Below are 13,842 nucleotides of genomic sequence, written 5' to 3'. Positions count from 1 at the left end.
CTTTGCTTGTGTTATTTTTGCTAAGAATCGGATGTCTTATTTGTCTCGCAGACTCGTTGACACTAAACGTAGCAGTTTAATCTTCCTTGTCTTCTCACATGGCGTACTGATTCTTTCTTGTTGAGAACAGAGTTCCAACCTTCCAGTGGATCTCATCTTCTGGTCGTGTGATCTCTCGCACTCAAAAAGGCAAAGAAAAACCGATAGATTTGAAGACAAATAGGCTGTGTCTTGATATGTACCAATTCAATGACAGCGATCCTATGATGGCTCGTGATGCCGCAGTTTGTCTTCCACATGCTAATCCTTTTGGATTGGTTCTCCAAAACAGCCAAGCACGATTTTTTATCTCTTGATAGATTGATTGCCATGTCCAACCACAGAACAGGGGAAATCTCTGCTTGCACTTGCCTTTGTGGTCGCCTGTCATCTCCGCACTTGTCGTCGCATGACGCCGACCACAAGCATTCCTCTGGCTTTGCTCCTCTGCCTTGTACCTCTCGAAGAATCTCAACCTCAGGCGTCGTTGGACCGGGCGCCGCCGTCCCCACATGGGAATATGCACGCTTTCCTCGTGCCATCTTTTCCGCTTCAAATCCTCCTCCCGCTGCCTCCTCTCTTCCGTGCGTGCGGCACTCCTCGCAAAAGGCGCCATTTTTTTTTGGCCCAAAGATGACGTCTTTCGGTTCTCAGACTTTCCTCCTCGAGGCCTGGAATGGCGGTGGTAACAGCCCCGTTGTCCACCAGAGCAAGCCGAGCTGCGGCAGCAGGCCGCCAGTCGTGGCGGCGTATTGCAGGGAGAATGGTATTGGTCCCGGCGGAGGTGGGTGCCGGGTGAGGTTCCGGATGAGAGGGAGAAGAAGCGAGGTCTTGGTCGGGGTGGAGAAGGCGACGGGCCTTCGGGCCACCGGAAAAGGTAGCAGCTTTGAGGGGGAGGGGGGAATAGGGGATGATATTGTTGCTGGTGGCTATGTCGATGTCGATTCAGCTCAGGCTACTGTGAACAAGAGAAAGAAGGTTCTGGCAATGCAGCAGGACTTGATCCAGCAGGTCTCTCTCTCTGCCCATTTCTTCTTCTTCTTCTTCAGAATTAGGATGATATGGGGCCTTGTTTTACACCGCCTACTCATCTTTCAATGCATGATACGGAGTCAATCTTTTAATCTCTGTCTTGCCTTTTGAATCCTAAAAGATATTGGAGATACATAGAGCAAAACAAAGCAAAGAGAGAAACTACAAAGTTATAATCTGTATAAATGCTTTTCCATGTAAAATAAGGAGTAATATCAAAATTAAAGAACTCTGAGCAACATCAATTAGGTTTATGGTCAGATTTATGGATTATTTCCTTCAAAAGAGAGGCATAGTTTTCCACAATTATTTACTTAAGTTTTCATTTTAGGTTAGGACACTTATCTGCTGATTTCCATTGGTTGAATTGTTCTAGAACTGGAAGCATGATTAAGGGCTGAATACTCTTCAGCCAATATGCATTTGTTGATCTTAACTAATGCATCTCATCTCAGAATGTAAGCTAATATGATTACTCACATTTGCTCGACTTTCTCGTTTTGCTCCAGATTGCGGAAAGAAGGAAATAAATTTCATATTTAGAAAGCAGAGCTGCTGAAGCAGATCAGGATATAAATTATTATTTGAAAGATCGTAGAAACATCAGTTTCAACCCAAGTCCAAGTCATCTTGTGACAAATGGAAAATACAATGGCAGCACTGTTTCTGAAGGTTCAGTCCAGTCTACTGAATCTAAGATGTCTGAATCTAGAAATTCTCCAATGAAAACAGGAGAAAGTGGTGATAGCCTACAATCTGAACGTTTGAGTCCCAATCCTCTTGGATTAGCGAAGGATACCGATCTCGATACTACAAATCCTGTTGAGCCAATATTTCTAGTAAAAGAGTCTGAAAGGAGTGTCAGAGGTGAGAATGCTGAGAACCAAACGGAAGCAAAGCTTGATAGTGTAGATCCTGAAGCTGATACAGATCCTGAGGAGGAGAATATGGATGACCCTCCTTTAGCTGGGGTGAATGTCATGAATGTGATAGTGGTAGCTGCAGAATGTGCTCCTTGGTCCAAAACAGGTATTGCATTTTACTTATGCCTTTAATGGCCGATCCATATCTTCTATAGTTTTAGTCCTTTCTCTTGTATAACAAGATTATATTTAGGATCTATGCTCCTTATTTTGTGATTTCAATGTCATGTTTGAAATAGAACTAATTGTCAACTTGCGTTAAGTTGCACTAATGTTTATGTTTTTTATCCTTAATAGGAGGGCTTGGAGATGTGGCTGGGGCTCTGCCAAAAGCTTTGGCTAGAAGAGGGCATCGGGTTATGGTACTTCTTTTCCTTATTTGTTGTCGTGTTTTCTTCTTTTCTTTTCTTTTGTACTTCAAATCTTTATTACTTATGGTGACTCTAGCATTTTCACATATATAAATTAGAATGGCAAGTTCAGATCATAATATTAAATTGGATTTATTGTGCTCAAAAGATCAGTTCCTTAGTATTGCTATTGAATATCCATTTGAACATTTCATTTGCAATTTTTAGGTTGTTGTCCCAAGGTATGGCAATTATGCAGAACCCAAAGATACAGGTGTTCGCAGATGCTATAAAGTTTATGGGCAGGTATGAAGCTGATGTGTGATGTCACAATGTCTAGATTTTAGCTGTAGACATGTTTCATTCAATTGCTGTCATACTTTGGGGTGCAGGATATGGAAGTGTCTTATTTTCATTCTTACATTGATGGTGTGGACTTTGTATTTGTCGATCATCCAGTTTTCCAACACCAAGAGAATAACATTTACGGGGGAAACCGACCGGTAAACTTGATCTACAACTCAACCCTCGCAAACGAGTCCATCCATTTCATTTACTATTAGTTAATCGCCTTTTCAGTGAGCTGAAAATACATGAATGAGATGTACCAGCTGTTTGTTTCCAGTGGATAACTTGTTTTTTGGTAATCGATGCAGGACATCTTGAAACGGATGATTTTGTTCTGCAAGGCAGCCGTAGAGGTAATCTCTTTTGTCCTTATTAACATCTTCATCCATGATGTTATATGTAACAGTAATCCTTTAGTATCAGAAAATTATAGAGAGCATTTGTACTGTTAGAATATTTGAAATTATTGCATGAGGGGACTTTGAACTGGGTTTCCGATAGGGAGTTCAACTGTATCTGGGTGTCATTTCACTACTGCTTTGAGCTTAGCATTTCGAGCTCATAACATAGTTGTGAATGCCAATCTCCAACCCCTTTTTCTGCTTAACCTTTTATGCCATATCTATCTTTGCAAATAAATTTTTTTTGGTTTGGTATTGGCATTGTAAAGCATTCAGACTGGTGTGTGCCCGTTAATAGTGTCCTCGGAGCTTTTACAAGAGGCTTTGGCCTCACAATGAAGGTTAATGAAGCAGTTCAGTTTCAAACATGTTTAATTTGTGTATACTTGCTGATTCTTAGTAGATTTTATTTCTCTGTCAATTTGGTGAAGAATTTGCCATTGCATATATAACAAAGAAACTTATTTCCATCTTTTAGGTTCATGACTGTTGACACTGAAGGTTTTCAGTGAATTCCCTATTGCAATTTTGTGTCATGACAAAACTAATAAATGAAGTTTTACTAAAGTTACAACCTTTATTATGTTAAAAAAAATAAGTTTTTCATCAATGTCATCTTTAGATTCCAAGATTTCTCTAAATTTAAAAAGCAAAAGAATGGTTGAGTTAGACAACTAGAGACACTTCTAACAAAGCTAAGCACAAATTCAACAGTCGTCAAGGCTGTCTTGCTACCTCCGTTCACCATGATTCTTACAGCTGAGTTCTTCTGACCAACTTGCTTATGTTTCTGTTGTTTGATTAAGTATAAGCTTAGCGAGCAGAACCCAAATATTTTAGATATGTCTCTATTATGGTAATAATACCCAGAATTTTTTTTATCCTGCATCTCTATATTACTCTTACGATGATGTCCCGAATTCTGATTGCCAACTAGTAATACCTGTAAAGGTGAAAAATAAATTGCTCCTCATATTTCATATGTAGAATTTGAAGTCATTGTTTCTACCAATTCTGATAAGCCAAGTTGGTTTCCGGTTAAATTCTCATTTCATTCATGTTATACTTTTCAATCACGAAGATCATACAACCAAATAGTCACTGGCATCTAGAAAACAAGTTTAGCGACACTGTAACTTCACCTTTCAGCGAATATACCAACCTTATTCTTATCTCACAAAAGGTAGAGATTTCATGTAGTTGGTCTTGTGAATCACATTTTATTGTTTTTACTGACTCAATTTCAGGTCCCTTGGCACGTTCCCTGCGGTGGTGTCTGCTATGGAGATGGAAACTTGGCTTTCATCACAAATGACTGGCACACAGCACTTCTACATGTTTATCTGAAGGCATATTATCACGACAAGGGCTTGATGAAGTATGCCAGATCTGTTCTGGTGATCCACAACATAGCACACCAGGTTGGCTCTTTAAGCTTCTTCTTTGTGAAATCCATTAAGGTTATACAGTTGCTTATGAGTTCCCTTTAAAAGGATCAAACTCTCAAGTTCTCCAGTAAATCCTCGATTACGATCTTTGTGATTCGGTTTTTAGCATGAGTTTAGTGTTTCTAGATCCTCTTCTCTTTGCCTGTCCATAATAATCCTACAATTCCATTTTTTTCTTCAACATGTATCTGTTGTTCTTGATAATTACTCTTTCCATGGTTCATATGATCTAGAGACACATCACATGGAGTTAGCTTACCCAATTACAGGCATAATTCCATGCTTCACATTTTTTGACATTATATATATATATATATATATATATATATATATATATATATATATAGCCTATTATGAACTATTCAAGTTCTATAGCACTTTTTCATCACACATGAAGCAATTTACACCCTTCTCTTGTGAACTCATTGTGTGTCTTTTTTTTATAGCTTCAAAAGCTCTTTCTTGAGCAATCAAACATGCAAACTTCTTACCAAATTGTCAACTTATGATTTCTTTTTCCAAGTTGCTTCATTCTGCAACTAACAAAAAATTCTTAGTTCCCATCAGGAAGAGAAAAAAGTCATTCCAATCAACATAAAGATGATGTCATTCCTTTATATTTCTTTAGATCATCTGCCAAACAAAAAAAATAGCAAGAAGAACAAATTCTGAAAGCAGGAAAGTGAACAAGGAAGAGAGAGAAGAATTGAACATGAGCAAGATATGGCCTCAGTCCGTAGCATAGTTCTTCTTGTCCACCTTCTTATTCTGATATCTCATGCAGGGCCGCGGTCCTGTAGAGGATTTCTTCCATTTGGACTTGCCGGAGAAGTACATCGACCTCTTCACATTGTATGATCCGATTGGAGGTGACCACTTCAACATCTTCGCCGCTGGGCTGAAGACCGCCGACCGCGTCGTGACCGTCAGCCATGGCTACGCATGGGAGCTCAAAACTTCCCAAGGTGGCTGGGGACTTCACGGGATCATAAACGACAGCGACTGGAAGTTCCGAGGCATCGTTAATGGCATCGACACAAAGGACTGGAACCCCGAACTGGACGTCCACTTGAGCTCCGACGGCTACACCAACTACTCCTCGGAAACAGTCAAAACTGGGAAACTCCATTGCAAGGCGGCACTGCAGAAGCAGCTCGGCCTACCTGTTCGACGAAATGTCCCCGTGATCGGCTTCATCGGGAGGCTGGATCACCAGAAGGGCGTGGACCTCATCGCGGAGGCCATGCCGTGGATGGTTGCCCAGGACGTGCAGCTGGTCATGTTGGGCACCGGAAGGCCGGACCTGGAGGAGATGCTGAGGAAGTTCGAGAGAGAGAACCATGACAAGGTCAGGGGATGGGTTGGGTTCTCGGTGAAGATGGCGCACAGGATAACTGCAGGCGCGGACATCCTGCTCATGCCGTCGAGGTTCGAGCCGTGCGGGCTGAACCAGCTGTACGCCATGAAGTACGGGACGGTGCCGGTGGTGCACGCCGTGGGCGGGCTTCGGGATACCGTCGTCCCCTTTGACCCCTTCAAGGAGACGGGCTACGGGTGGACGTTCGAGAGGGCGGAGTCGGGGATGCTGGTCCATGCACTGGGCAACTGCTTGAACACCTACTGGAATCACAAGAAGAGTTGGGAGGGGCTTCGGACGAGAGGGATGACACAGGATCTGAGCTGGGATAATGCTGCTAAGCATTACGAGGAAGTCCTCCTCGTTGCGGCCAAGTACCAATGGTGATGTATGCGAACAAGGACGTCTCTCACAAGGTGTGTTGGTGTCCTTCTTGGTGCATTTAGTTTAACATACAGGAGGGAGGAAATGTAAACTGGTTGGGGTCAGCGTAAAGGATTCATTCCTGTGATCAATGAAATTATACTTCATTTCATTGCCACTGCTGAACGCAACACTGCATATTGGTGAGGAAATCATGAGACGATGCGACAAAGGTTTCTCCCTAAAGCGTTAAAGATGAGCTTGGTTTACCGCTGGATTCTTCGGACTTCGGCTGTATCAATCATCTTCTAGTGTCAACAATGGAAGGCCAGAAACGAACGAGGCTTCGAGATCACGAGCAAACCGCACCAATTTTGTCGACTCTAATCCAGACTCGATGATATGTCAAAGCTACTGCTGCACAATTAAGTCATGAAAACGACATCAGATCTTCGAAAGGAGACCACCTATGCGAGTTGGGGATAAATCCAGAATGTTATCTATATTCATGATGACATCCATCAATTCATTCGAACATGATTAGGGTAGAAGAAACAAAACACCTTCTGGTTCAAGTGCAGCTTCGATCCTTCTCTGCAAAACAACCTAAGAAACAAATTGTTGTACGATTGAGTAGCTAATAAGGCTCCTACTAAGAAATTTTCCTACAGCTCCAAAGTTCTGTATCTTAGAGGTCCATTTAAAGGTGAGGGTGAAGTTGAGAACGAGCACAGGACGGTAGAGTGAATATTGAAAATGTCCAAGGCAGCTTCACTTGTGGAGTCCAGAGGCCTGCAAGGCACATTATTTCCCGTCGTTTATTGAACAAAAACTGAAAGAATAATGATGAAAATATAGCATGTCAGCACATTTTTATTCAATCAAGACTGCAAGAAATAATGATGAAAATATAGTATATAACAGCCCATTGTTTATTTCAACAAAAACTGAAAGGAATAATGATGAAACATAATTAGCTGAATAAAGTAGCTCCAGAGTTCACTGTGCTGATGTAATATGTCCCAGAGATTGAACAAAGAGGGCAATTATCTAAGGAGGAATAGTTAGCAGGATTTCTGTGGAAATGTCAGCATTATCTCGAACACATTTGCAAGTAGAAAGAAAGAAAAATATACAGAAACCCATTTGAAAGGAGAAATATCTGGAAATTCCTTCAACATAAATGCAACTATGAGAATAAAAATTTGTCAAGCCAACCTGATACATATGCCCAGTTGCTAATGACAAAAATACCGCAAAACGTTCAAGAAGAGAAAATTGCAAAACTGTAACAATAAAAATAATTGAGGCACACTTGTTCTAGGCTGGAACGAACACCATGCAGTCTTAAACTAGTAAGATGCAACAGAACACAGACCTTTAAGACACACTTTGCAAATAAATTCATGCAGGAATTTTATTAGATGCAACTGACCTAAAAAAATATGAGAAGATGCAGCTTATGTAGTGTAGTATGGAGGCTGGGTGGTTGGTGCAGCAGCAGGCTGTGCATTTGCCAGAAGACCATATTGAGATGACTCCTGTGAAGCTTGAAGCAGCCCAGAAGGAGCACTGGAAACGGTTGAAACTGGGTAATGGGAAACAGGTGTTGCAAATGTCTGACTGGGGAACATGTTAGAAGCTGAGGCAAAGCTTCCACTTGACAAGCTAGGATTCCATGTCGTCACTTGGCCATGCAGAACTGTCACTTGTCCTGTAGCTGTGAAATCATTGCCAATATATGTGGTTGTAGATTGAGGATGAACTTGCCAACCAGTAGTGGTCGGCAAACTAGGAGCTTGGGACGTCATTAGTACACTAGTGTCCTGAACAGTGTAGTCTCTGCCTCTATCATTATGCACCTAAATAACAACATATATACATACAATCAATCAAAATAAGAGCATCATTGCAAGCAAAGGAATGAAGTGTCAGGAAGCATACAAGTACAGAAAAAACAAGGACATGAAGGGGGCACAATTTTATTTTCTTTCCTGATGGATCGTGAAAATTCTTTCACTGAAAGCGAGTTCCATAAACTTAAGTGTTATATTGTTCCATTTAATCCAAAAAATTGTATACCTTAACACTGAGATCAGTATGACGAGAATATGTCAAATGAAGCTTACAATAACCACCATCATAAATGCAGTGTCCCTCCAAAGCTTCCTTGGCAATTGAAGCAGTTGTCACATCTGACGAACAAAGAATTGGCACACTGAGGACTTAATGGCAAAACCATTTAACTTTAAAATAGGAGAAAAGAACAATATAATGATAAATAAATAAATAACAATTAATGCAAACTTTTTATATTTCAACCAGCAAAATCCTTTACATTAAAAAAAGAAGTGGTTGATTCAACCATGAAAATCATCCTGTAAAATATTCAATGCACTGGTGATCACTCAGATCACATAACAGCAATTGACTGCTCAGGTTAATACCACTTCTAATGGTTTTAACTTGCATAATAATATTTAAATCTGTCTCCAGATAAACCTCATTGCAATATAAATGAGTAAGATTCCAGTTGAACCAAGAAAAGGAGTCAATATCCTGGCCTGGCGACTTCCCTGGCATGAGCTACACATATAAAAGCAGCCCACTCAGCCAACGATTACCCAAAACCACACTTTTAATATTAGCAATGATTGGCAACCTAGTCGTTCTAGAAGTCCCAAAGGCCACCAATATTCTCCTCATTCTTCAGATGAGAATATGCCTTAAATATATGTATTCCTCATCTCAAACCAAACTCAAAATACAGGCATCCTAACAAGAAATACATGTCCTCCTCTACATTTTTTTTGTGGAAGAAAGAAGGTTCAAATCAGAGAAATCAAGATACACCGAGATAGAGAAACCAAGACGGCACAACAGACCACCCAAACGGGAAAAAATCAAATCAAGACTGTTTGTAAAGGTAGATCCAAACCGACTCTAAACTAAGCAACCATCTCAAAGTCTAACTTAATTGGCCTCACAGTTGACATGAACCCATTATAATACACTTATACTAAGGCTGGGAACATGATCAGAATTGTCTCTATCAATAAAGACCTTAACCTATATGGGCATCCCAGTGTAAGGAATTATCCATCCATAGGGCCTCAGCCTAGGGTTGGCACTATGGGACACCAGGACGTCATGCCAGCACCACATGACACCTTGGATGGGACACCAGGACGTCATGCCAGAACCTCATGACACCTTGGATGTCTTCGTGAACACAAGGTACAGCAAAGGATGGGTTGATAACCTTCATGGGGCTTTCATACAGTTAACCGCCCATGTTTCCTGCATCAACAGAGGTACAGAACAAACTCTGCATGTACTAGTGTACACATGCACATGCATACAGTTGTTTGCATCAAAACACACATGTACATGTATTTGTAAATAATTGTAACCTATCTGACTGAGGTATGAATCTATAACCTCAGCCACCATAGATGAATGTACATACATGAACACATGCACAAGATACCAACAAAACCTTCTCAAATTCCACTTATGACTTTCAAAGAGAGAGATCATTTATAAACAATTTCTATACATTTGCACAGCCAATCAAATGAAAAACAGAGCAAAAGTTACTATATGCAATTAGTCAATCACTAGAAGATAACATACATAAAACACTATTCAAAAATTTCCACACCAGGATATTGTATCAATGCCTGCATGCCACCATTTTTCTCAAAAATTGCAATCTTCTGCACAGTTCCAAAGGTGGAGAAGACCTGTTATTTTTAAAGAATGTTATGTGCCTTTATGTTGATGCTTAGCTAAAAGTTGAAATGTTAAATAAAAAACATAGAGGTAAATAGAATAGGCCTTACTGTATGTAGAACATCAACTGTCACAGCATATTGCATATTCTCTATGGAAGCCAAAAGGACATTACTTTCAGTCTCCTTTTTCACTCCATCAGGACCAAGCAGTGGCTGTAAAGGGCTTCTCATAGGTGTATCTAAAAAGGAAAAAAAGTTGATGTGGCAGAAGTAAATTTTAATACATCAAAAATACCTGTACAGAACCCTCAATTGCTGAAGGGTTCACAGGAAGAAAGGGATTTGTGTAGTCCCTGTTTAAACAAAAACATAAAGACAGATTATTATGGTTTATAAGTTATATACAAATGTGCAACAATATTTGCATATAGAATAAATCAGGTAAATCATACATTTGATATAAAGAAAAGCTACTGCAAAGCATGTCTAATATTATAGTATGTCACCATGTCGTAGTAATGTAAACTGGAGATACATATACTGAAATTATAGCAAAGCATACCAATAGCAAAATGGAATGTAATGGGTAAGAGAGAGTGAGAAACCTCAACTAAAGTGGTACACCACTGAATCAGAATTAAAATATTTGAAAAAAGTAATATGATCCAATTCTGACTGAATCTGAAGCATAAGAGAATAACAAAAGAAACAAAATTTAACAGTTATATATAAATAGACTGCTAGTCATTTTGTTATAAAATCTGCTTAAATACTGTGCTGTGCTAGAGATAATAATAATAAGAAATTCAACAGAAGATATAGTTTACTATCTTAAAGATAGCTACTTATATATGGAAGGATTGCTCATTTTTCAGAATCATGATGGAGTAAGTTGTCTCTTGGTTTGCAAACTTCCTGCCTGATTATGGGAGTAGACTGAACTGACAGAGGCATAGCTTCAGAAATTTCACTAAGGTCAAAGAAATATTATGCCTAAAAAACCCATCAAACTCATGTCAGGTGCTTGTACTAGGTATTAGAGTTCATTATAATTGAATACTAAAAACCAAGAGGGAAGCTATGGTATATTATATTGCAAATATAGTTAATGTTCATCATTGTTTCATGTTACTTCCCTACTATGGACCAAAAAATTGAGAAAAGCATTGAGAATAAGAAGATTTAACACATTCAAATGTCAAAATAAAATTGCCAAAAACATTAACAGCCTCTGTACTTCTAGCACCAATTTGTACCTGCTACGATGTGACTGGAACTTTATACTTAAATCTGTATGGGCCGAATATGTGATCCGCAAATGGCAAGTTGTAATGTGTTCAAGTAGTAAGTACCTGCCATTTTCAAGGTCAATCACCAAGAATTCAATGTAGAGGAAAAACCAAACACATGGAAAATATGTGCAACCTAGGAATGCTTCTTCCGTCCAATGCATTTCTTGCACTTGCAGCAGTCTCCGCATCTGTGTACTGGATTAGTGCCTGTAAAATGTTTCAAAGTAACGAAGGTAAATTGCAGCCTGCAGATCCCGCAAAAGGGTCAAAGGTGGTCTCACCTGAAAGCCAGCAGCTTTTTCAAATGTTGCAATTTTATGCACAAACCCAAAAGCAGAGAACACCTAAGACAAAGTTAAAAGCTTTTTCATGTTAAAAGAGTCAAGTAACTTAATCAACATAGACCATAAATATACACCCATAACTGAATCTCAGTTCATGTGTGGGAATTATCTATAGGCGCTTATAAGGAAGATTCTCGATATACCTTAGCCCCCAAAAAATATTAATGAAAAATCTCTCCAAAATATTAATGAAATACATAAGTATTCTCTTTCCAGCAGAGATCTTCTATGGTTGATTGAACTGCTTCAGCTATGAAACATAGCTCAACAAATTATTAGATGGAAAAATTGGACAAGTCATTTTAAAGAATAGAAGAGCTTCAAAGTCCAGCAGGTCAAGTAAAAAGTATCAACCATATATAAGTTGGAAAATAATAGAAGACCAACACACTGCCAGATTTCATGAATCTTGTTTAAGTCAAGAAGTTCAATTGAAAATCTCAAGTCTTTTGAAAAATTATCACTCTATAAGGATATAAGGCTAGGTTTTAAATGTCAAAATGGCGGTGTCATAACTCATAATAAAGAAGGGAAAACAAATGCCTCCATTCTCCTAATGCAATAGGTCATTTACAAAATTTCTGCAAGTAAACATCGACCTGCTAGAAGACAACAAAAAGAATTGAGCAAGAGCAGTATACACACACACACACACACACACACATCACTAACCTGCAAAATGCTTCACAGAACTAAAATTGCACTATATAATAAGGTGATCGTATCATATACAACAAAGGGAACCCAACCAACAGAACTTACCAAATGAATCACATCAATGCTGACATCCCCAGATTCAACACCTTCAATAGTGACCAGCAAGACATTCCCAGGAACATCTCCAGTACTCTTGTTATTCGTAATTTCTTGCCTATTAGAATACTGGATATAGACAGTTTTTCCACGAACTTGGGCAGGCTCAGATGAAGAAGCATAGTATGACACCATTGAAATTGCTTGGTTAAGATCAGCCTAGAAAGAAAAAACCAATTTTCAAGATTAACGCACTAAAATTAATATTGAAAAAATAATTAAAAATTAATACAAAAGAGGTAGCAACTATAACTCTTCTGATGCAAGGCCTCACAAATGAGTAAAATAATTAAATAGTTCATTCACAAGCATACTACATCAGAAGGGAGTAAACACAAGTATTAACTGACCTAGAGATTGTAATGCTAAAATCCTAATTGTGTTAAATTACATTCTGATACCCAGAATTTTGGAATCTAGTTTATCAAGAAGATAAGAAACAGTTGAGTCCTGTCCAGGGGTATATCAAGTCAGAAGGGTTGCTAATCCATGAGATATCAAGTCCTGGAAAAGTAGGGTTCCTTTCAGGCAGCATTTGTCATTTTGGTAACTTCGATCCGTATGGAAATTCAAGAATAAGCCCAAAATCCAGATGACCCTGTAGGTCCAAATTTGGTGGATCGCATGAGCACTACGTAGGTCCAAGTATCATGGAACACAAACTAATTTTAGTCAAATTAAAGAGTATATAATAACAGATTCACGGCAATCGCTAGATTTTACTGGAAGGAAATGATGAGAATATAATGCGTATTTACAGCACCAACAATGTTACGAACAGCAAGACATCACGAAATCAGAGAGAGCCGGTACGGACGAATTCTACAAAGGCCTGGTTCTTGTTGGCGCCGACGTTGCACATGGTGTTGACGATCTTGCCGAATGGCCTGCACAGGGCGACGAGCTCCTCCTCGGCGCTGTCCCACGGCAGGTTCCGGACGTGCAGCACCTTCGATGGCGTCTGCGTATACCGGAACTGCTGCTGCGTTCCCTGCCCCGGCGCCATCGAAAGCACTCCTCTAGTTCTGACTCTAGGATCAACAAACGGAGGGAGGGAGCGAACGATGGATCAAAAGCGTCAACGATGCTTCTTCTTCCTAAGATTAGATCAAAAACAGAGAAGAAAGAAATCGGAAAAGGAAGCGTGGTCGCCTTCCTTCCCTTCCCGTCAATTCTCTCTCTCTCTCTCTCTCTCTCGCCCCTCTCTCGTCGGCTTTTCCTTCTCTATCGCCTCCTCTGGAGCCGGGAGCAGCCCTACCGACCGGATCGTGTCGTATTCCGGATATGACATAGGAAAATACACGAAGAATGCTGCGGGTCTCGCCCTCTACCGTCGGATTTGTTACCCGGTTGAAGGACTAATCAATAACGTTATCTCTGCCGTCGGATTTATGT

General features: G+C 39.8%; 1 protein-coding gene and 1 pseudogene across 5 annotated transcripts; one reads left to right on the top strand and one right to left on the bottom strand.

Annotated features, from left to right (window-relative positions):
• The first annotated feature begins 621 nt into the window (after window positions 1–621).
• Window positions 622–6,433, top strand: LOC135637251 (granule-bound starch synthase 2, chloroplastic/amyloplastic-like; annotated as a pseudogene).
• LOC135582932 (polypyrimidine tract-binding protein homolog 1-like) lies at window positions 5,131–13,722 on the bottom strand. Of its 5 annotated transcripts, none has more exons than XR_010496201.1 (13): window positions 13,265–13,722; window positions 12,397–12,606; window positions 11,572–11,634; window positions 11,424–11,497; window positions 11,255–11,350; window positions 10,294–10,351; window positions 10,107–10,211; window positions 9,926–10,007; window positions 8,344–8,456; window positions 7,697–8,123; window positions 6,825–7,053; window positions 6,532–6,678; window positions 5,131–6,454 (listed from the first exon to the last, which is right to left on the bottom strand). XR_010496201.1 is itself a non-coding variant. In XM_065149853.1 (11 exons), exons 1-10 carry the CDS (start codon window positions 13,451–13,453, stop codon window positions 7,722–7,724), a joined length of 1,392 nt encoding a protein of 463 aa, XP_065005925.1. In that variant the 5' UTR covers window positions 13,454–13,722; the 3' UTR covers window positions 6,738–7,053; window positions 7,697–7,721. The 5 variants fall into 5 exon arrangements, 3 of the variants coding, with proteins under 3 accessions (XP_065005925.1, XP_065005926.1, XP_065005927.1); XR_010496202.1 differs by having other exon boundaries at window positions 6,532–6,675; XM_065149853.1 differs by lacking the exons at window positions 5,131–6,454; window positions 6,532–6,678 and having other exon boundaries at window positions 6,738–7,053.
• Window positions 13,723–13,842: the final 120 nt, after the last annotated feature.

The sequence above is a fragment of the Musa acuminata genome, chromosome BXJ3-4 (assembly GCF_036884655.1).
Source record: "Musa acuminata AAA Group cultivar baxijiao chromosome BXJ3-4, Cavendish_Baxijiao_AAA, whole genome shotgun sequence".
Taxonomy (NCBI): domain Eukaryota; kingdom Viridiplantae; phylum Streptophyta; class Magnoliopsida; order Zingiberales; family Musaceae; genus Musa; species Musa acuminata.
The sequence above is the reverse complement of the archived record's forward strand: the minus strand, read 5'-3'. Positions and strand labels throughout refer to the sequence as shown.

Excerpts from the sequence above, each read along its gene's own strand:
- LOC135582932 (XM_065149853.1), bottom strand. The coding sequence starts at position 13,453 with ATGGCGCCGGGGCAGGGAACGCAGCAGCAGTTCCGGTATACGCAGACG. Across the intron at positions 12,607-13,264 it reads ACCAGGCCTTTGTAGAATTC|GCTGATCTTAACCAAGCAAT; the intron begins GTCCGTACCGGC and ends TTTTCTTTCTAG. Across the intron at positions 10,212-10,293 it reads CAATTGAGGGTTCTGTACAG|CCACTGCTTGGTCCTGATGG; the intron begins GTATTTTTGATG and ends AGCCCTTTACAG.